The sequence below is a fragment of the Cebus imitator genome, unplaced genomic scaffold (genome assembly GCF_001604975.1).
Source record: "Cebus imitator isolate Cc_AM_T3 unplaced genomic scaffold, Cebus_imitator-1.0 Scaffold202, whole genome shotgun sequence".
In the NCBI taxonomy this organism is placed as follows: Eukaryota; Metazoa; Chordata; class Mammalia; order Primates; family Cebidae; genus Cebus; species Cebus imitator.
The window spans coordinates 2,551,822-2,575,213 of record NW_016107517.1 but is presented as its reverse complement, the minus strand read 5'-3'; the positions used below and the strand labels follow the sequence as shown (position 1 = coordinate 2,575,213).

General features: G+C 38.9%; 1 protein-coding gene across 50 annotated transcripts in view; it reads left to right on the top strand.

Moving 5' to 3' along the window:
• MAP4K4 (mitogen-activated protein kinase kinase kinase kinase 4) overlaps positions 1-23,392 on the top strand; it is a 190,617-nt gene that overhangs the window by 145,491 nt on the left and 21,734 nt on the right. For 4 of the 50 annotated variants that reach the window (XM_017547881.2, XM_017547878.2, XM_017547872.2 and 1 more), the window contains exons 13-21: positions 10,528-10,689; positions 13,502-13,588; positions 14,140-14,361; positions 15,321-15,482; positions 18,287-18,520; positions 19,394-19,500; positions 20,895-21,046; positions 21,685-21,782; positions 22,505-22,513. In XM_017547881.2, coding sequence (XP_017403370.1) covers positions 10,528-10,689; positions 13,502-13,588; positions 14,140-14,361; positions 15,321-15,482; positions 18,287-18,520; positions 19,394-19,500; positions 20,895-21,046; positions 21,685-21,782; positions 22,505-22,513 — 1,233 coding nt within the window. The remainder of the gene's footprint in view (positions 1-10,527; positions 10,690-13,501; positions 13,589-14,139; positions 14,362-15,320; positions 15,483-18,286; positions 18,521-19,393; positions 19,501-20,894; positions 21,047-21,684; positions 21,783-22,504; positions 22,514-23,392) is intronic. The other 46 variants (XM_037745500.1, XM_037745496.1, XM_037745499.1 and 43 more) reach the window with 25 other exon arrangements.

Here is a 23,392-nt window from a genome sequence, read left to right as displayed (position 1 = left end):
TAGTAGAGACGGGGTTTCACCATGTTGACCAGGATGGTCTCAATCTCTTGACCTCGTGATCCACCCGCCTCGGCCTCCCAAAGTGCTGGGATTACAGGCTTGAGCCACCGCGCCCGGCCCGAGTTTTTGATTTTCTTTTCTTGACTGGCTCCCGCTGCATAGTGCACGGGCCCAAAGTTCTTATTCATTATTATTTCTGTTTTTATTTGATTCACATACCTTATTGTTTTACCTTTTTTTACTCCAAAAAAATGGCCCAACAACAATAAAGCCCTGTATTGATATCATCCCATGGAATTTAATTTATTAAATCGTAACACATGCCATTAAATATTACCCAACTTATTTAACAGCACATCTTGACATGGAATCTTTCTTACATTTTGTGTATTTGTAGTCTGGATTCTGAACAGTCTTTATAATTTGCCCCTTGTTTAGAAAAATCGGTGCCTGCTGAGCTAAGGAGCCTGTAAATACTCAGCTAGGACCTTTAAAAGAAAAGGACGTACATTCCCCTGTAGTAGGGACAACTTTGCTGCTTATATAATGCTTTTTGTAGTTAATTTGCAAATTCCCTGTAATATTTTTGTTAAGACTCTTTGCAGTGTTCTTTGAACCTAATAAATCTTGAATGGGTTCAGAGGTCTGTTCAAGTTGTATATTGACTGTACTTATTTTATTAGAATGCTTGAGTTTTGAGACTTTAGCTGTTTCTAGTTATTTCTTGAAATGGCATTTTCCACTGTCTTTTCTGATCCCAGCCTGTACTTTCCTTAAGCAGGTGGCATAGATCACTTTGGTGGTTTATAACTTCAGGTATCAAGGACCAGATCAAATTAGCGCTCATTAGTAACATATCTTGGAAATGTCTTTCAGGCTGTCATTAGTGAGACAGTATCCATTATTCAGCCTCTGCATGTGGTAGGTGGTAAGGATTGCAAGGTGAAGGTTAGCAATGGCTCATAGGGAAGAGCTGAATTTTGTTTTATTAGCTAAGTAGATGCTAGTGAATATCTGTGAAAATGAGAATTTTGCTTTAACGTGTTTTCATTAACCCATTAATTTCAGGTTTTCTGTTTAAGTTGAAACTCAGTGTCATCTCTTTGAGCTTCTTTTCTTAATTAGGAAAGATTAAAAAAGTATTGAAATGGGAAAAGTCACGAGTGGAATCCACTGGTTTGGATTTTTGGTCAGCTAGCTACTTATTATTAGCCTGGGTAGTTAAGCTTAATTTATACTCCAGGTCCCAGGAAGTTATTTTGGGAATAGTGTGATCCCTTCTCTGGGGAATTGGTTCCAGGACTAACCATGGATACCAGAACTACAGATGCCCAAGTCTCTGAGATAAAGTGGCCTAGTACTTGCACATAACCTATGCACTTCCTTCCATATATAGTCATATGCTGCATAACAGTGTTTTGGTCAACAACAGACTACAGGTATGATGGTGGTCCCATAAGATTATAATGGAGCTGAAAAATTCCTATTGCCTAGTGACATCATAGCCATTGTAACGTGGTAGTACAGCCCATTACTTGTGATTGTGTTGATGCTGGTGTAAACTCACGTATTGCACTGCTGGTTGTATAAAAGTATAGCACATACAATTATATACAATACGTAATACTTGATAATGACAATAAATGACTTTGTTACTGGATTTATGTATTTACTATATTATACTTTCTAATCATTATTTTAGAGCATACTCCTCCTACATGTTAAAAAACCAAGTTAACTGTAAAAGAACCTTAGGCAGATCCTTCAGGAGGATTCCAGAAGAAGTCATTGTGATCATAGGAGATGACAGCCAACAACTCCATGTGTGTTATTGTCCTGGAAGACCCTCCAGTGGGACAAGATGTAGAAGTAGAAGATAATGATATTGAGGATCCTGACCTTGTGCAGGCCTAGACTAATGTGTATGTTTGTGTCTTACTTTTTAACAAAAAAATTTTTAAAGCTAAAATAAATTTTTTTTAATTGGAAAAAAGTTTATAGGATAGAAATAAAGAAAATATTTTGTACATTTATATGAATTATTTGTGTATTAATACAAATGAATAAAATTAAAATGTTAATGAAGTCAGAAAAAGCTACATTAAGATTAATATTGAAGAAAGAAACACATTTTTAAATAAATTTAGTATGGCCTGAATGCACAGTGTTTATGAAGGCTACAGCAGTGTAATGTCCAGGGCCTTCATATTCACTCACAGACTCACCCAGAGCAACCTCCAGCCTCTCGAGCTCCATTAATGGTGAGATATACCATTTGTAATATTTTATAGCATGTTTTTACTGTACTTTTTTTGTGTTTAGATACACAGCTACTTACCATTGTGTTGCAGTTACTTAGCGTATTCAGTGTAGTACCATGCCGTGCAGGTTTGTAGCCTAGGAGCAATAGGCTGCACCATACGGCCTAGGTATGTAGCAGGCTGTACCATCTAGGTTTGTGTGTGCATACTATATGATGTTCATACAATGAAGAAATCACCTGACGACACATTTCTAGGAACATATCCCTGTTGTTAAGCAACATATGACTGTACTTTAAATCATCTCTGGATTACTTAATAGTGAACACAATGTAAATGCCATGCAAATACCTGTTATACTGTATTGTTTAGTGAATAATGACCAAAAAAAGTCTGTACAGATGCAATTTTTTCAAATATTTTTCGACCCAAAGTTGGTCGAATCCATGAGGATGTGGAACCTGTGGAGACAGAGGGCTAACCGTATTTGAGCCATAAGTGGTTTGTAGCCCTTTATTGGTGTTAAGGGTTAGTCAGAACTGTTTGAAGAACAGAGATTATTTGATAAACAAAGTAAGTAGAGATGGTCAGCCTTACTCATAAGATATTGAAACAGAAAGGAGATAACTTTCTATCAGCAGACTGGCAAAACATGTTCCAGTAAGTCAAGGCTGTGGGCAAACACAGTGCAGATGCCACAAAACCAGGCCCACTGGGGTTGGGGATTTCTCCTGTCATCTGCACACTCCTGTCTCTACACCCTCTTTGCGGTAAGGGATGGTACACCCTCTTTGCGGTAAGGGATGGTGCTTTTGCCCTTCATAGGTCCTTCATCTTTAAGAAGCATGTACACTCCCACACCGTACCTCCCTTGGTGCTCTCTGAAATCTGCTGCTGCTATTATCGCCCTCCTTTGCTTGCTACTCTGCTTTCTCCTCGACTCCTGTGTGAACTGGATCTCCTTTGAAAGTCCTGGCAACTAACTCTTTTGGAGTTTGTCTCCCAGTTTTGCCAAAAATGAAGTTTTTGGTTTTTCTTCTTGTTTTGTTTGGATGGTTCCAGGAGGAAAAGGGGAGAATGCTGGGCTCATGCAGCCAAGTTCATACTGAGAGTCTGAGCACTTCTTCCTGGCCCTCCCTGCTGCTCTTCATGTGTGTGACCGTGCTCCTTGAGTCCTTCTCTTCTGGGTACCCTCATGTTTTGTCAGCTTACTCTAAGTAAATTATCCAGATTTAAAAAAGGATACTTTTATTCCTCCCTCAAAATTTTGTTTTGTTTTGGAGACAGGGTTTTGCTCTGCCACTCAGGCTGGAGTGAGGTGGTGCAGTCTCAGCTCACTGCAGCCTCTGCTTCTTGGGCTCAGGTGATCCTCCTGGCTCAGCTTCTCAAGTAGCTGGGACTACAGGCATGCACCAGCACACCCAGCTAATTTTTTTCCTCCTGCCTCAGCTTCCCAAACTGCTGGAATTATAGGCATGAGCCACTGCACCCAGCCAAAAAGTTTTAATACTACTTTTCCTATTTAGAGCATCATCACACCTTTGGCTCATAACAGATGTTGGGTCTAGCTAAATTTTTTTTTTTTTCACGTTGTTCATAAGACAACCTTTTCTTCTATCCTGCATTTATTTGCTTTTTAGGAAATATGAAGCTTTCTTAATTATGGTGTCATTTTATCCCAATAGTTTTGTGCTCTTTTTTTTTTTTTTTTTTTNTTTTTTTTTTTTTTTTTATTGAATCATGATTTGGCATCCTTTTTCTGTCTGTTTCTACGCTCATGACATTCACACATTTGGTTAGCATGTTTTCTTTGTTCTTTGTCTAAGTTTAATAAAAATAGTCTGGGCATGGTGGTTCACACCTGTAATCCCAGCCACTTTGAGAGGTCAAGATGGGAGACTCACTTAAGCCCAGGAGTTTGAGATAAGCTTGGGAATATAGCAAGACCCCATCTCTATTTAATAAAAAAATAAAAAGATAAAAGAAGGAAAGAAAATAAAAATATTAAACAAGATGATGTCCTGGAGAAAACCTGATTCGTTTTTGCTACTTGTAATTTTCTTTCTATTTTTGAACAGTACTGATGGGATGTTCAGGTCTTTCCTGTCTCAGAGTCTTTTAGCTAGTATTTTAAAAAATCTTTTACATCTTTCCTTTCAAAGCCTTTATCCCTGTGACTTTGGAATATCTACTTCCTCAATTAAGGGTAAATGTTAGTGTGAGCACCAGCAGTTTCTTTTGGCCTTTCTTCCATCAAGAGGACACACAGTAACATTTATTTCTGTCATTCCTACAAAATCCCAAAGTGATTTCTACAAATCTCAGCAAAATTTTAGAGGGGCAGTGGAAGTCGAAGACATTAAAAACAAAGGGAAACAATAGAAAAAAAACTCTGTGTGAAATGGGATTAGTATTGATATTAAATTATAACACTAGGAAAACATAAAAGTTTCTCAGTAAAAAATTAATAAATTGTGGCATGTATTCATTGTATATTTCTTGGTTTTGAAATTTAGAAGGAAGGCAGTGAGCTCTTTTACTCTGAAGCACTTTCCAGCAGTTGCCATGTATTTTAAAGAAATAGGAACCATTTTCTCAATCTTTCTTTCCTACAGAAAAGGCCTTTGTTTTGCAAGCTATTCGTATCTAACATCAGGGGTACATGTTAGCACATGCTACCGTTCTTAAAAAAGTAGTTCCAGCTTTAATTGTATACAGTAATCATAGTGTCCTGGCATGCCAGTGCCCCAACAGCTAAGGCCTTGCTCCCTGTCAAGCTAGCATCTCAGCTGGTATGCAAAAGGTGGCTTTATAAGTTCTTAAATATTGTCTTGGCATCCCAATCTGATGTTTGGTTATATTTGCAGTTAAATTTTGTAGCGAGTTTAATTCCTTATACACGATTTGTTATCCAAAGATGGGGAAGAAACGAATAGTTCTGTACTGTGACTTCATCAGAACTTGCAAATAAAAATACTCAAGGGTTGATGGCATATGTATGTAGAAACATGACCGCCAAAGTTCTTGGAAATAGCAGAGTCCAAAGAATTAACTGGTTTAACAAAATCTATTAATTTCCACTGAAGCCAGTAAATCCAGTGGAGTATATTTAAATAGATCTCACTGTTGTCAGTGTAGTTTTATTTAGAAAAGTTTTTAGAATTGTGAGGTGAAAGCTTTACTTTTAAATCCCAAACTAGAATGGGAACTTAGATAATTAAAGAATAGTTGGAAAAGTACATATTTACTTAGGCACGCTTGGGAAAATTTAAGTAATAAAATCTCTGTAGTTTGAGAGATTTAGTGATCACTTTAGGGCATCACACAGTTTTTCTGTTTGATTTTGTTTTTTAAAAAAGGATAATTTAAGAAAAACGATATCAGTTTATAAAAGCTTCAAAAGATTATATCATGTTTATCATTCTTTTCTTAGTTGGGTAAGCCTGAAGAAGCATGTTCATTAAAATTCCCTGGGCTTTGTTATTTGTAATCATAGGCATAAAGGTAACAGTACAGATATGTTATTTTGTTGATAGTGTGTATGTTTCAGTTTTTGATACTTTCTTTTGAAGTTCTAGTGCAAGAGGCCAGTTTTTCACATTACCTATTAAGATACATTTACTATAGGCTTTCTACATTTTTTAATGATTCCTCTTAGTGTCCCCAATTCCCTCCAAATTGAGGGTCTATTCTGACTGTAGTGGTTTTTATGGTTGGTAGTTTAAATTCTTGCTCTCAATCTAGTTTACCACTTCAACTATTAGAATATAATGTGGAAGAGAAGTCGGTAACTGTACTTTTTTTTGCCTTAGCTGTTGGTCTTAACTATTTGGTTCCACTAACCAGGACTTGCTTAGTGGGATAGTCTTGGGCAATTTACCACTTTCCACATTGTCTTCTGAACTTTTTTTTAAAGGTACGTGACCTACCTGACCTGCAAGATTTGGAGTAAAGGAGCTGTTTCTAATTCATCTTTGCATATCTATGGTGCTTAATAAGTGCTTCTCAAATAGATGGATTAGTTATTTATAGTCTTGTGTGTATCTCTGGAAAGGAAGGGCACATTCGAATTTATGCCTATGTGAAAATGAACCCTTGGACTTGAGATCTTTTAGAGGACCTTATAGAATATCTGGGGGCATAAAGGAGGTGGGTTTTTTGTTTGTTTTTAGTATGAGGCACTACCCAGTGTAGTAATTAATGCCCAAGACTTTGTGCTCTTACGTGGTGATCTTGAAAGATTGCCTTAGGATTTGATTGGATTTCGTAGGACCTAGAGACCTGAATGGATTCCTGAGTCTGTTATCACTCTACATGTTAAGTGTTGGGTAAATTCACAACAGTTTCTGGTTTGGATGTCACATGCTAGGTATAAAGGTTAGATTCAAATTTAAAAAGTATTGAATTTTTCTTCTGAAGGTTATGTGTGATATTTACTACAGGGGAAAGAAAGATAAGACATGGTTCCTGCTCTCAAGATGTTTACAGTCTTTTTGGTGTTTATCTGGTAACCAAAGTTGTGGTAGTATCTCCTGAAATTAAAAACAAAAGGCCTCGCAGAAGGTTTCAATTGACAGTTGAACTTTTTATATAAGTGTATCCTGTTGGTAAGATGTTGTTTGCTTGCTATTTTTTCTTTGATAGTATATTTTGAATTAAATTTATACATTTTAATTAATTGAATAAAATGTAATTATGTTGACATTGATGTACATACATACAAAGAGAGGGTATGCACACGTACAAACATGCACAGTTAGACTACCCTGTCCTGTGCAGCTTGCCTACTGAGCATCCCCCACACCGAGCAGGAGCAGATGTATACTACTTGGCAAAAATGAACAACAGAGACCATTAACTTGGAAAAAACTCAGTATGTGGTAAGAGATGAACTAAAACAAGGGCATTAGGTCAAAATGTGAATACTAGTCAGTGTGACTGCAAGCATGCTCACTTCACCAGCTCCCAAAATGCTGACAGACACTTATTACAAATGCTATCTCTTTTTCATCCATCTTTTCCTCAACCCCATAGGATATTGGAAGGATTCCCAGGATACTGTGACGATTTCTCTCTGGAGATAACTGACCAGCCCAAAGGAAATAAGGCCCCAGTGAAATGATCAGGGTGAATCATAATCACCTTACTCTATTACTGAGTAGTTGCCAGGTGCTATTTGTCTATACAGTCCTTACAATTTGCTTTTTAGGATCTTAAATATAAATGGATGGCTGAGATTTCTAGACACTGAGGAAAATCTGTAACATGAAAGATTTTGAAACAAATAGAAAAAAGAACTCAAAGGAAATAGAGACAGTGAGGGAACAGAACAAAGCATCTCATACATATACATACGAACAGACGCAAGACCTTATCCTTGGAAAGAGAATATACTATATTTATGGAACAAAGAATATTTAGAAATTAAGAAGGAATTCTTGAGTGTTTTTTTTTTTTTTTTTTAATACTTCCAGAAAGTGGGGAAGAAAAGACAAGTTGGTGGGTAATAGGACTATAGGAAAACTTACAGGATCAATCCAGGATGTCCAGACTTATAGAATCAATCCAGGATGTCCAACTTTTATTTAATAGATGTTCTAGGAACTAAATACTGTAGGAATAACATACAGGAATCATTTAAGCAAAATTTCCAGAATTAAGAAATACAAGTTTCTGGATTGAAAGCCTCATTGAGTACAAAGACACATACATCATGTGTATGTGCACATACCTAAATATACATACATCATCATCTTTAGCATATTGAGGATGAAAAGAGAATCCTACAAGCTGAAGCAGGGCGCAGGTAGAGCAGTGTGGAATGGGTCCTGTACTAAGTATCAAGAATCTGAACGGTCTCAGAATCTCTAGGAGCAACATCAGAAGCTAGAAGATAAAATAGCAGTGTTCTCGAAACTCAGAGGGAATATTAATTTTCTTCAGCCAGAATTGTGTGTACAACAACAATTTTGCAAAGCCCCAGAGGTTGGTTGGTTGGTTTGTTTACCTCTTCTCTTTTCCTCAAGAATCTGCTGGAGGATGTGTTCCAGCAAAGTAAGAAAATTCTTGGGAAGTTGGTGGACAGAGATACAGGATGACTGGAAAACAGTCTCCAAGAATAAAGAAAGAATACCTGATTTGTTTAACCATGTTAAAAGGAGTGTTATGGTAGTGTAGGAGACTTTATGGATTATTTGTGATAGGTCCATAGAAACCCAGTGGAACAAACCAAAAGTGAGATAATTGATAATACCTTGATACATAAAGATGCCATAGCCATTAAAGTTGTAGTGTTTAGACACTAGAGCAGGAATGCCATTCTTTTTTTTTTTTTTTTTTTTTTTTGAGAAAGAGTCTCACTCTGTCACCCAGGCTGGAGTGCAGTGAGTGGTACAATCCTGGCTCACTACAGCCTCCGCCTCTGTCTCCTGTCTCAGCCTTCTGAATAGCTGGGATTACAGGTGCAACATCATCATGCCAGGCTAAGCACCATTCATTTTCTGACCCCATCCCCACCCATGGGAAGCTGATGAGTTTTGTGTGTTGAATTCATAGAGCAGAGAATCAGGGAAAAGAAGATTCCCTCATTGAAAACCTATATAATAAGAGAGGTGGGACCAAAAGAAGACTCAGAACTTCATTGAGAATAATGGGGATGTAGTAGTCAACTGAGAGACACCACAGTACCAAATCACTGTTGCTATCCAGTTACTCCAGATGAAAGATATTGCTTTAAATTTCCCAGGACATCATTTTAAGTGTCTGCTTTCAGATTAAATACTAGTTGAGAGTTGGGGGAAGACCCAGAAGGAATATGTAAACTATAATAAATATGTATTTTGTATACTGTACAGTTACATAGAACAGTGTTGATTGAGAAAGGCCGACTGAGTGTCAGGTGATTCAGTAGCACCCTTTATTGGTGGGATGCAGGGTAGAGTGTGGTTAAGAGTATGGCTGTAGAGGCAGAGCAGCTCCTCCAGCTGGTGACTTGCTGGCTTGTGACTTTGGGCATTATAAATGCATGTCTAATATCCCTGATAGTTTTACCCTAAACTTTGTTGTTTAGTGGTTAGTTTTAGTGGCACAAATAAAGTTTGTGGTAATATTACTGGCTCTCTGTGTCTGGGAAATTTGATGGCTTGTCTATCCTCTAGAGCTGTTGCTATCCAGTAGCCACTAGCCACATTTGGCCATTTAAATTTCAATTAACTTCAGTGCAACAAAACGAAAAACTCAGTTTCTCATTCTTACTAGCTATATTTCAGGTGCCGATTAGCAGCTTGTGACTCGTGACTGTGGAGCAGTGCAGAGACAGAACATTTTCATTTTCCCAGAGAGTCCAGAGTCTAGCTTTTGCTTTACTGGCAGACAGCCTTGGGCTGGAAGAGCGAGTTGTCATTAAGTGTCTGGTGTGTCGCGTTGCTCGGTACTGTAGGGTTACATAGAACAGTCTGGATTGAGAAAGGCTGACTGAGTAAGTCAGGTGATTCAGTAGTACCCTTTATACCTGTTGATGGGATGCAGGGTAGAGTGTGGTTAAGAGTATGGGCTATAGAGGCAGAGCAGCTCTTTTAGCTGGGGACTTGCTGGCTTGTGACTTGGGCAAGTCACTTACCTTTTCTGAAGCTATTTTCTCATCTGTAAAGGAGGGATGAAATAATGACTTCCTTGGGTTGTTAGGGGAATTATATTAGGTAAAATAAATGGAATAAAAATATCAAATACTTAGCATGGTGCCAGGCACATAGTAAGCATTTGCTCAGTGGCAGTTTCTGAAATACTTTGATAGTCCTAGTTATTCTTGTTGATGTTAGTTCCTCTTTTCCTGATGCGTGCTTTTTTCGTTTTTTTAATTCTTTGTCTTCCTTTCTTTGCTGTATTTCAAATTCCCTTTACTTCTTTCTCTTAATGTATTTTTATTCTGACTTCAGGGTCCTGGATAACCCTGTTAATGACATTCAAAAATAAAGAATTTTCTGTCCCCTAATTGCTGTGGTGCATTGAGCAGTAGGGAATAATTCTATCAAAATGAAACTAAACCCTATAAGGATTCACAGAAACACAATACTTTTGAACAATATTCATGAGGAAGCCCTTACTTATGGGTCCAAGGGGCAGTATGGAAATAATTGGCCAGTGGATATGGAGCCCATGAACCTCAGCTCATTAGTGTCCACCTGTGACTGACTGATCAGCAAACTATAACACCATGAGGGGCATGGCGGGAAGATCCCTGGTAATTATACATTTTTACTTAACATAGCAACAAAGGAGAGAGCGTGAAGCTAGAAGGCAGCAGGAACGTGAACAGCGAAGGAGAGAACAAGAAGAAAAGAGGCGTCTAGAGGAATTGGAGAGAAGGCGCAAAGAAGAAGAAGAGAGGAGACGGGCAGAAGAAGAAAAGAGGAGAGTTGAAAGAGAACAGGTTAGTTCACAAAGAACATTCCAGGCATAAATTTGTAAAGTTTGTTACTTTGCAGAGCTGGGGGATTTTCAGAAAGTGCACACATGTGATGCATACACACATATACACGTATACTTAGAACTTCAGATGTATAAACGTGGTGAAACACAATTGGAATGTCACCAATAAATTGAGTCTCTTGTCTTAAAAAGGCTTTGTAAATCATTACACTTCAGAAACCTCTTGAAATAAATGTCTCCAAAAAGTATAATACCTGAAAGATGTCTGCATGTACCTTCTCAGGCTTGGCTTAAATGCTGTGGACCCCAAATACATGGATTATAAATTAACTTTTTTAAAAAATGAAATTAAAAACCAACAGTAAGAAGTTTCTTATGAGAAATATTTGAATATCCAATGGCAAAGTGAATATTGTAACATATATCAGCGTGTAATTCTGTATATATATGTGGAATATTAAAAAAAACTAATGATGAGTTGTTCAACCAAAAAAGACCAGGTTTTAATAATATTTGCAGCATCTTATTAATGCCAGGTATGATTTTTAGAAATTCTCTTTGTTTCCTGAACCACCTGTGCAAACAAAAATTGCCCTTAGCCTCTTTGGCTTTCTTGTCTTTGAATTGATCTCTCTTTTATGAGTTTGGAATAAGGAAAAAATGATATGTGCAGACCAATTTAAATAATACTTGGTGTCTATATTTTAAACTTACAAACCATGGTGTTAACCTTCAGATGTGACTATTCATCTGCCTTCCTTTATACTAATCATGTGCTTTGGGCTTTCTGAGCCTTGGGTCTGCATGCTCCTAAGTGTTTTCCCAGGCATGTCAGTGAGGCTCTTTTGTTACCTAATTGCCATTATCAACCGTTTAACTATATAGTGCAAGTGTTTTAACATTGCACTTATGTTTATACCTGGGGGCTACAAAGAGGAAAACATTCAAGCTTTTAAGAATTAAATCACCTAGAAATAATGATTACAATTCCATCATGAGAGGCAGGTATGATGGTAGCAGGCCATCTTTAATGCTCTAATGGCAGTCATTAAATTTTGTGAGTAGCAAGTATTTGGCACCTCTTTTAAAAAATTCTAAAATCGGTTTTATTTTGTTTTTCCAATTCTGTTGTCAAATAGTAATTCCTCGTGTTAACAGTGCTGTAGGACACATTTCATTTCAGCATAAGTGTGTATGTTTGTGTAGATGTGTGTTGTATTGTGTATATTCATTGACTGTGTGTTAGGACCTTTGTGGTTTGGAGAGGACATGATTTTTCCAGTTGTCTCTGTGGTTGGAGAGCAGAAAACAAATGAGTGTACTGACTTGATCTTTCAAGTTATGATTTAATTCTGTTTTGCTCAAAAAGAAAATGAGTTGGAAGTCAGTTTCCTTTGCTCAGTCACAGTTGAGTTAAGGCTACACAGCCTTGCTAGGGCAGGTATTGCTGTAGCATGTACCGTGGAGGGTCAGGCATAGACACATAAGATGTGGATCCCAAGTGTTCAGAGCCAGTCTGCCCCTGCCCCCACATGCCCCCCCCCGTTGGCTTTTTGACTCAATTTTCTTTGTAAAGTAAGGATTTCTAAGGATTTTTATATGCTGTAATTTCAATATTCTCCCAGAATTACTGGTTAACTAAAACTTCTGTTCAGCCCATATTGATGGCTATTTTTGTTTCAAGGTGTGCACCATGACTGACACAAGGGGATGGTCAGCAGTAGACAGAATCTGAATTTCAGGATAAAATGTCTCCTCATAGTCTTTAGTCCACTCCTCTTACAGAGTTTTTTTTCCCTGTCCAAAAGAAAGGATGCCTCTTCTGCTTGTAAAATGTTTTATGCTTTTCAGGGTTATGTCGTATCAATCTCATGTCTGAACCTCACAAAAATTCCTGAGAGTTGGAAGAGGAGATTTTGGATGCTCATTTCTCAAATGAGGACACTGAGAAAAAGGGAGATTTAGAGCATGCTAGAGATCATACAGCCAGTCCTCGATGGAACAGGGATTGAGGCCTCCTGGTATCCCTGTCTGCTATAATATGCATGCACTTTCAAAATAGGGTTTTACTTCTCTCCATAACATATTTGGGATGTGTTTACCTGATTTCATTGTTAGGAAAGTTAATCATTCTCTTCTCATTGAAAAGAAAAACCAACCCATCCCCACTTCCTCCTCTCCCCTTGTCCTCATCTGTCCCTGTCTTTCTGTGTCACATACACATAAGCTCAACATGGAGCCTGGGTCTATTCATTTGAGGAGAGTTGCCCAAGTTTAGAATGTAGTCATTCCAGGTGCCTTTGGAATCATCAACAAAAGCGTGAATCATGTTTGTTGTATTTTAATACTAAGTGGGCTTTGGTTTTAGGTTTCAAAAGTTGGTGATCCATACGTGTTATAAATAATGACTAATAAGCAGATGTTTACTAATCAAAATCTTTTGATTCTTTTTAATTAAACTCTTGATTTCTCTGGGGTTTACCAACCTTCAGAGGAATGGCATTGTTTTTAAATTTTAAATTTTAAAAAATTCTACATTTGTATACAACAACTGTGTTCTAGTAGAAATACTTTTATCTACCTTCACGTATATCATGGGAATGCCTGTCATCATTTGTTAAGACTCCTTAGGTCTGACTGGCCAATTTGAAGTTCTTGGAGAAATCTTTAGCAATAGATTTTCTCTAGGTATTTAACACTACGTAAATTGTCGCTAAAGATGATTGGAGCAAATGGTTCTTGGTGCTCCCTCTAGGTGGTTCTGATGCTTTTCTTTGGGATAAATTGATTGCTGGGTGATTTTTGTGTGACAGGAGTATATCAGGCGACAGCTAGAAGAGGAGCAGCGGCACTTGGAAGTCCTTCAGCAGCAACTGCTCCAGGAGCAGGCCATGTTACTGGTAACGCCCCACCTCTGTCTCATTCTGTAGCATCAGGGCTCGTTTATCCCTCCCCTAAGCCGGGAAGCTGTGGTGATCACTAGACCATTTTGGTTTTGCTGTGGGCAGCCAGGCTCAAAAGAGATGCCCATTTTACATTCATATTGCTAGCACATGGCAAAGTGGTCTTTAGTTCTCTTTAATAAGTTATAATTGTTCTCCTTTGGTAGATACAAGGTTTTGAACAGAACTTGGCACTCAGTGAACACACTAGAATGCTGAGGGCAGTAGGTTGAAAGCCCATGCCACAGGATTTTTTACCTAGTATCTATACAACTAAACCTGACGTTTAATTGAATTCTCTCTTACTCTGTTCATGATATTACGGTTAGCAACAGCTGTCAGATTTTTCCACAGGTAATGTGCTGTTTAAAATCCCAGCCATTTTGCTTTCTTACAAAAGACAGGGGGAAAATGTATGGTCACTTTTTTTAAAAAAGCTGAACAAATCCAGAGAAGAGGTGAGCTCTCCAGTGTCCCATAGATTTAGTGTTATCCTCTCCCTCTCCAAGGAGTGCCGATGGCGGGAGATGGAGGAGCACCGGCAGGCAGAGAGGCTCCAGAGGCAGTTGCAACAAGAACAAGCCTATCTCCTGTCTCTACAGCATGACCACAGGAGGCCGCACCCGCAGCACGCGCAGCAGCCGCCACCACCACAGCAGGAAAGGAGCAAGCCAAGCTACCACGCTCCCGAGCCCAAAGCCCACTATGAGCCTGCCGACCGAGCACGAGAGGTATCCTCTTTCCTTTGTCACTTAGACATTGCCCTGGAAAGTCATACAATGACTCTTTAGAACTGTGTCATATGAATTCTAGAATGGACCATAGAGGTCAGCAGATTACCTAGTTTCTTTGTTTTCTAACTAGGAAATTGAGTTTCAGAGGAGTGGAGGGCCTTGCCCAAGGTTTCATATCCAGTCAGTGCTTTTCCCATAAAGGACCAGAGTGCCTCAGTTAACATATCCCAAAAGAACTTGAAACAGAACTAAACAAAAAGAAGATGATGTAGCACAGTTACTTTTAAAAATATGAATGAGAGAAATCGTGGTCTGGTTAGCTATTCTCCCAAACTAGTATGAAGCTAAAGTGTGGCTGTGGCTCAACTTCCTGACTTTGCAGATGTCAGGATGTACTGTTAGATTGATACATTAGGGCTAGCCAGAGCCTCAGAGTAGGCTGCTGCAGGGACTGCTGGGGGTGCGAGGTGGGTGACAGGTGTGCTTCCAGAGGTGTTGAGTCCTGGCCCACAGGTGACGGCAGCCTTCTGTTGTGTCTGCCCTCACAGGCAGCAGATTCTAGAAACAAATATTCTGTTTGTTCTAGAGTGCTTTTATTTTTGGTGGAGTGAAATGCATTCTGGATTTCTGATGGTAGTTTTTTAATCTGTTTGGTTAGTTGCTTGTGACAGATTTTTTTTCTACTTTATCATCATATACAGTCCTAGAATTCTGGTAAAGGAGGAGAGCTTAGAGACTGCCTTGCTAATTTTTATCTTCATAAGTATTTTCTTTTTCCCGAATGTAATTGTAGCACTGCTTTATCTACCTTCTTTTTTCCAGCTGCTCCTCTCTTTTCTTGTAGCAGAAGAAAACAGAAAACTTCTCTTTAGATGTCTTCCACTTTCGGATTTTCTTTGATATTTCTGCTTTTCCCCTACTAACACTGAGTTATATCTTCTAATTTTCTGATACAGGTGGAAGATAGATTTAGGAAAACTAACCACAGCTCCCCTGAAGCCCAGTCTAAGCAGACAGGCAGAGTATTGGAGCCACCAGTGCCTTCCCGATCAGAGTCTTTTTCCAATGGCAACTCCGAGTCTGTGCATCCTGTCCTGCAGAGACCAGCGGAGCCACAGGTAGCGACAGCCAGCTTTACTGTGGTTGACTCATGCAATGGCTCGCCGAGCCGCAGGCTTGCTGTAACATCACAGTTTAGTTTGTCACCACATTGGAAAAAGAAGCGAGATTAGCAGGAGTGACTTTAGTCTAAAAGAAGACATACGCTCAATTGATAGGGAAAGATCTTTTTCTTTACTTTTTTAATTTTTGAGATTTTGTGTACTCATTAAGAGTATTGAGCGATTTCTTCTAACCATTTGCCTTCCGTAACTCAGGTGTTAAAGGCCTCTTTTTTCTAATACGAAGATCTTTTAGTTTAGTGAGCGAGAGCCAGAAATTTTCTCTCAAGTATTTTAAAAGTAAGTGCTTTACTGTGTGATTCCTTGCTCTTGGCCAGTTCTATGAACGGGCCTTAGATGATACCCCTGAAATTCCACACAAAATGTCTTTATTTGTTCAAATGTGCATTTTTCCAGGGGGTAGGAGCGGTGGGGGTGGGATGACCTTTTATCAGATTGTCAAAGGGTTCAGGATCCAAAAAAGCTTAGGTCCAGTGGGTTAGGTGTAGATTTCTCTCAAATAGGCCAGGGAAAAGGCTGTGACCTCTCCTTGGGTCTGCTGCAGCGTTCTAGGTCTGCTTTAGCAACTGTTGGGCTAATGCCCCATGGCTGGAGCAGAACCCACTGTGCTGTCCGTAGAGGAGAGCAGGCAACAAAGATTACTGCCAAAGATCTTAGAGACCCTTAAAATACCGATTCCTACTCTCTTGCTGAAAATTACTGACTTTTAGACATTTTCCTACTTGCCACTCTGTAATCCAGAATATTAGGAACAAGTTCTTAAGCTTGAGTTTACTTTTCACTGGTGTTTGCCTGTGTGGGGGACAAAAGTTTATATTCTTGTGACAGGAAACTGTGGGATCTGCAGCACAGAGGGGTTTTTTAAAAAAAGGGCCAGGCACGGTGGTTCACACCTGTAATCCCAGCACTTTGGGATGCCAAGGCAGGCGGATCACCTAAGGTCAGGAGTTAGAGACCAGCCTGGCCAACATGGCAAAAGCTCATCTCTATTAAAAATACAAAAATCAGCTGGGCATGGTGGTGGGTGCCTGTAATCCCAGGTACTCGGAAGGCTGAATCAGGAGAATGGCTTGAACCCAGGAAGTGGAGGTTGCAGGTTGCAGTGAGCTGAGATGCATCACTGCACTCCAGCCTAGGTGACAGAGCAAGACTCCATCTAAAAAAAATCTAGGACTGAGGCTGGGGGGTATGTGAGGGTGAGTGGGTATTTCCATAGGACCAGCAGTTTCTTGAGTCCCAGGAGAGCTGGTCTGCTAGTAGATGAGCAGCTCCAGAAAGGAAGAGATAGAAAAGAAAGAGGAAAGCAGGAGAGGATAAATGGACACAATTGAAAAGGGAAGAGAAGAGAGACTACTAAAATAGGCCTGAGAACTCGGTTCTTTAACAACTTTGTACTGCTTGAAGATTGTAGGATAAAAGTTTTCACACTGAAAGTTAAACTTGCCATAAATGGAGAATCTTTATCTCTTTGGCCACTAATAGTTTAGACAATAGGAGTTTCTGAATTAGCTATACTAATTTTTACATTTGTCATGAATTTGTTTATTGCCTAGAAAGAGTCTCCCATTTCCTCCTCCTGTTCATTATTTGGGGGAAACTTTTCTCATGTAGGACTCTATTTTAAAACTCATTTTTGATTATAATTTCAGATAATACTTTTGAATTACATGCTGTACCTTTAAAAATCTTAGAAGTCTAGGATTATACCAATATCTGGTATTATACAAATCTTACCTGTATATTGTAGAAATCATACACCAGAACTAATTTCACATTTTGTATTTGGAAGGGTTGAACAAATTAATTTAGTATTTTCAGTTTTTGTCAGGTACATTAATGTAATAGATATATAGCCATAATTATTTAAATTATCATATTGAACAGTTATTTTGGAATGATGGAACATAATTTGATGAAAATATTTTATTGAATTTTTTTCAGAGATAATTTTCCCAATTTAGAAGCAATCAGATAAACTCAGTTGACAAGTAATTGTCGTATTTTTGTAATTCTCTAAGTGGGAGGAATATTCCAGCAGTAGTCAATTCAGAGAATCCATGGTACTGAATATTTTAAAGAAATCACAATTCTTTATTTTCATCACTAGTATGATATGGAGATATGTAGGTTATGGGTTTTTGTAGACTTGGGAAAAATGAGAAAAATTGTTGGTATATTTGAAAAATTAGCTATTCTTGAGATAATTATAGTTTGTCAAAACAAGAGGGGTTTGTCTTTGCCTGTTGAACGTGCTGTTTTGTTACTTGGTCTGGTGTAAAATCTGACACTGCAGGTAATGTGAGGATGGCTAGGTAGGCTTGCACTTTTGGCAGTGCTCTTTAGCTTCTGATTTTTCTGCCTCTCTCTGCCTTTCCAGTCTCTACTTTGACATGGATGTGCATGTAACACATCATACCCCCTTTCAGTGAGCTCTCAGCCTCTTTGTAAAAAAAAAAAAAAAAAAAAAAAAAATCTTCACATTAACTGCTCTCTGTAATGTTTGTCTGGATATTAAAAAGAGTTTTCCTTGTAAATGTACATTTGTTCTTTTCTGCATACTGTGTCCCTAGACCACTTCTTCACTTTGAAGTATAACTGTTTCACTGCGTGGCTGACCTAACACTGTACCACCCCGGTGTGTATTCTGCCTCTGCCAGTTCCTGCTTTGGATTTGGTATTGACCAGAAAAGCCAGTTTTATGCAGAACGCATTGAATGTTTTGTGTTTTGTTTTCTTGTAAGGTACAGTGGTCCCACCTGGCATCTCTCAAGAACAATGTTTCCCCTGTCTCGCGATCCCATTCCTTCAGTGACCCTTCTCCTCCCAAATTTGCACACCACCATCTTCGTTCTCAGGACCCATGTCCACCTTCCCGCAGTGAGGTGCTCAGTCAGAGCTCTGACTCTAAGTCAGAGGCGTCTGACCCTACCCAAAAGGCTTGGTCTAGATCAGACAGTGACGAGGTGCCTCCAAGGGTAAGGAGCAGAAAGACAGATGTGTGCTGCTTTTTTCTTTTTTGTTATTTTTTTTAAGATTATTTATTTTAATTATGGGTATGGCAACTTCACCAAATTTAAAGGGGCATTGAAATTTCAAAGGGACTTTTTAATGGTGAGGAGAAAGTTCCATAGTTAGGCAGTTTTATTTAGCCAGTAGCCAGTTAGCATTTTATTGTTGTTGTTAACTCTAAATAAGGTAGCAAAATGATGTAAAAGTAAGTCTACAAAGAGTTCTTAAACAAATTCATAATTTATTTAAGCAGTTTTTCTATATGTTTATACAGAAGCAATGCAGTTTTATAATACTCATGTCAAAATTTTTAGAAAAGGTCTTATAAGAAAAAAAATTTATTTTTAAATGGAGGGGGGTTTGTTTTGTTTTTGTGTTTACTTAATGGTGAAATTAAACAAAAGAGCCCATATCAATTTATTTTTCCTCATTTGGAATTTGCTTCCTCTGAATATTTTCTTGCTTCCTGCCAGTCTTTGCTTCCTGCCAATCCATTTATAGACCATTGTTTGGTTTCTTTGAGCTTTTTTTCCTGATTCTCACATTATCTCAGCAAATGCTTTATATGTCCCTGCTACCAACCTTCAGTCCAAACATCATTTAAATGTTACAGGAACATAGAAAGGCTGTTTGTACTGGCTTCTTGGATGCCTATGACTAAATTTTCTCTCCAGTTTGTTTCAGTGTAGGACCAGGGAAGAAGTAGGGGTGGGGAGTGGAGGTGATAGGAAGGACTGCTTTTAAATATTAGGACTGCTTTTAAAATATATTTTGGTAGGGAAATTTTTTTTTCCTTCTCATGTTTTCAACAATTTAATTGCTATATTTTCTACTTAAAGGTTCCTGTGAGAACAACATCTCGCTCCCCTGTTCTGTCCCGTCGAGATTCCCCACTGCAGGGCAGTGGGCAACAGAATAGCCAGGCAGGACAGAGAAACTCCACCAGGTAAAAGACAAGTGAACACTGAGAACAGCCCTCCTGTGCAGTCTGTCACAGCCTCACATTGACTGTTTCATAAAAATCCTCTTAAACACAGACGTTCTGGGGCAAAGAGATGATCAGTTATAAAAGGAAAAGCTGCCATAAACTCCATCATCGTAGATGGCATCAAATTGATGTGTAGTAAAAAGTGGGTTTGAATCCGGATGTGTATTATAGTAACTCTGAAATTTAAACTACTTTTCTCTGTAAGAGTAAGTGGAGGGAGCAGCAAGGAAAGGGGAGAGGTTCTAAGAGAACTGTGATCAGAGGGAGCTTTTCATCTAAGGGATATTGTAAGGCCTGTGGCATAAAACAAAAATCACGGACAGGTTATGAAAGAAGTCACTGGTTGACTGATAGTCTGCAGTAAACAAGTGATTTAACCAAATAATAGCCCTTTTAGGTTCTAGAGCTGCTCTGTCCAGTACAATTAGCTACAGAAGCCTCCTTGAATTTAAATTAAATTGAAGTTTAAATTTAGTTAAAATGAAATACAATGGAAACTTCATTCCTTAGTGCACTGCCTATATTCATGAGCTCTATAGCCACATGTAGCTAGTAGTTATGATATTATCCAGCTCAAATATAGAACATATCACCACAGAAAGCTTCATTGGCCAGCACTATCATAGGGAGGAAAAGATGATTATGTTGAATGTTTTATTTCTTGATCATCACTGAACCTCTAAAGGTTGCCTTCTGCATGTGGAACCTTGGTCTGACTTGAAGTGTCAGATGGATGATATCCCAGAAACTGCACAGAACTCTCAGCATTGCTAATGGGAGGGGACCCTTGGTGTTCTTCCATGACCAAGTCTGTGTTGTTAATTCTAACCTAGCACATGTGTGCTTTGTGTCCATCCATGGCAGGAAATCCACCCCAGCCCACGCTTTCTGTACCATTTCCAACAGCCTATACACAGGGCTATTCTTTGTAAGTGTCAGTTTTTGAGAACAAATGATGGGCAGATTGAGAGCAGCAGCCTAGAAACAGAATATAACTTTGTGTACAGTCATACAAATGTGGAGTGTTTTCCTAATATTAAGAACTGCCTTGTAGCTATGACAGAAATGGTTGCTACTTCTACCCTGAACAGTAGCATTATATCTCACACCTGATCAGTTTTAGATCTACTAATGGTAGGCTATCATTTACATACAAACTAAAAACATATGAGATAAAAATCCATGAACAATGTCATATCTTTTGGTGAATTTAATGTCGAGTGTTGTATAGACTGTTTTTCTCCTCCCTACATTTTAAAGACATTGGATGGGCACACCATGCATGTGTTTATAAGTTGGCACTGCATCTTGAGATGATGCATTAACTGTTCTCTCTGCTTCTTTTCTAACAGCAGTATTGAGCCCAGGCTTCTGTGGGAGAGAGTGGAAAAGCTGGTGCCCAGACCTGGCAGTGGCAGCTCCTCAGGGTCCAGCAACTCAGGATCCCAGCCCGGGTCTCACCCTGGGTCTCAGAGTGGTTCTGGGGAACGCTTCAGAGTGAGATGTAGGCAGCCTTTCCTTTACCCATTCCCTGCTAATGTTTTTGGGCTGTGATCCATCTATTGGAAGTTCTTCTCAATCTGTAAAAAAAGACCTGTGGTTTGCATGTAGCTGTACATCACAAAACAAAGTTTTAGCATAGGTTGCTAGTGACACTAATACTCATCCTGATTTTAATCATAAAGGAGCTAGAGCTTTATATATACCTAGCGCCATGAATGCTTTACAGTTTAGTGGGATTAAATAACTTGTCCAAGGTAATTGGCTAATGTATGAGCTGGGATTTGAACCCGTTTCTTTCGGTCTGGGCTCCAGCGCCTATACTGTCATCAGTATTGGTTATTTTAACATACTCATAATAGATTAGTGAATATTCTGTCTACTGTATTATTGACACATCATGACAACGTATACATTGTGACATGCGTCAAAGTGAGTGTGATGATGAAGGGTTTAAGTAAAGAGTCAGGAAGGCTGCTGGAGCCCTCCTTCGGCCCTCTCTGGCCTGTAGTTCAGACCTGCATGTGGAGAGCCTGCCATGAGTGGGCAGACAGGAGCGGGTGGGGTGTGCAGGGCAGCTTCGTAATACACATCCATATGTTGATGTGCCTCTGTCTGTCTTGTCCCTTTTGAACCCAACAGCGTCATCCAAGTCTGAAGGCTCTCCATCTCAGCGCCTGGAAAATGCAGTGAAAAAACCTGAAGATAAAAAGGAAGTTTTCAGACCCCTTAAGCCTGCTGTAAGGATTGTGCAAAATCAGTTTTACTTATTTCAGACTTGAATGAGATCTTTCTAATAAAAATATGTGGTTGAGAGGCCTGCAGTCTTTTCTCCAAGGGCCCTTTACAGATTTGAGGAATTATAAAGAATGACCTAAACCCCAGATGTATTTGTTCCCTTCCATTGGTGTCATCTCCTTTCCAGCATTAAGTCTCAAGAGAGTGTTAAACCTTTTTTCTATTGTTCTGGCCACACACTTGGTGTACAGTCAGTCTTACAGAATAGCACAGAGCAAAGTGTAGTTTTTATTTAATGAAATTTCCTTCTAAGGAAACTGATGCTTTTAAAAAAAAATACAAAAGAAAGAAAAGCCTTTTTATCTCTTTCTTGGCATTAACCTTTACTTATTCTTCATGAGTTTGGCATTTACAGTACTGGCTTTTACAGTAAGTTTTTAAAAATCACTTTCTTAAATTCACTCATTGCCTACATTCTGCTTTTTGGTACCTGGGGTGATAGATGTGACTGCTTCTCACCCTTCACTTTTAATCTCTCTGATGTTAGCTGACTGCATAATTGTGCACACATTGTAGAATTTTAAGCCTGTCAGAGTTTTCATTTCCTGCTTGAACTGATTTCTGTACTTCTCCCTCTCCCCTTCTTTCTGCTGCGCTTCCTCGTACTGTGCATTCCTCACCAACGATGGGTTCCCGGACTCCATGAAACTGCGCTGTACTGAAGGGCGAAGTGGTAAGCGCCATCTCTGGAAAGTTCCACTTCAAAGCAGCACTCCGGTCATCTGTCAGCTCAGCCTGTATTTGAGCTGCGATCCTGCTCCTTCCTTAGCTTGCCTTCTTGTTCTTTTCTAGAATTTAAAAACCTTAAACTTTACTCCAGCTTTAACATAAAATTTGCTGTATTTATTATTAAATGTAGCTTTTTTGAGTAACGGTTTAAAAAACTGCAGCTATAACCATGAAATACTAATAGCAAAACTCAGAGCCCAAATCTGTTATCTCAGATGCTCAACCTCAAAGAAAAGAAACATTCTCAACTATAAAACCAAAGGAAACAAAGTTGGAACTGCGAAAAATAAAAGACAAAAAGAGCTATATAGATTGCCTTTTAAAAAAGTGATTACTTTTAAATAAAATTTCCAAATAAAAAGGTGAATTTGGAGTTTTATATGTGGAGTATTAATTCTTGAAAATTATATTTGGTGGATTGAGGGAGTCGTAGAGCATCTCAGTATGAAAGAGTAAAGGGAAAGGAAGCCCTTTGAACAAATTCACTTTTGATTTCTTCTTTCGGATGTTCCCTTTGATAGGTTGTATTATGGGGAGATGTAGGTAAGGCTTGAAGGAGGGCGATAGGGATGCCCACAGCCTCCTGCTCCCCAGCACGCAGGGTCGCTGCTGTCTCTTCATGTGTCATGGACTTGTCCGTGAATGTGGCAGGTTGTGAATGTGGCACGTGAGATGTAAATGGTGTCCTAGTGCTAACTTCACTCCTTTGATTTTAACGTAGGTTTGAAGGTTTTTTGTTTTTCAGTATGAGGTAAAATTCTAGATCAACAAATGTATATACATAGATCCTTAGGCTTTGCTGTAAAGACACCTGCCTGTATGA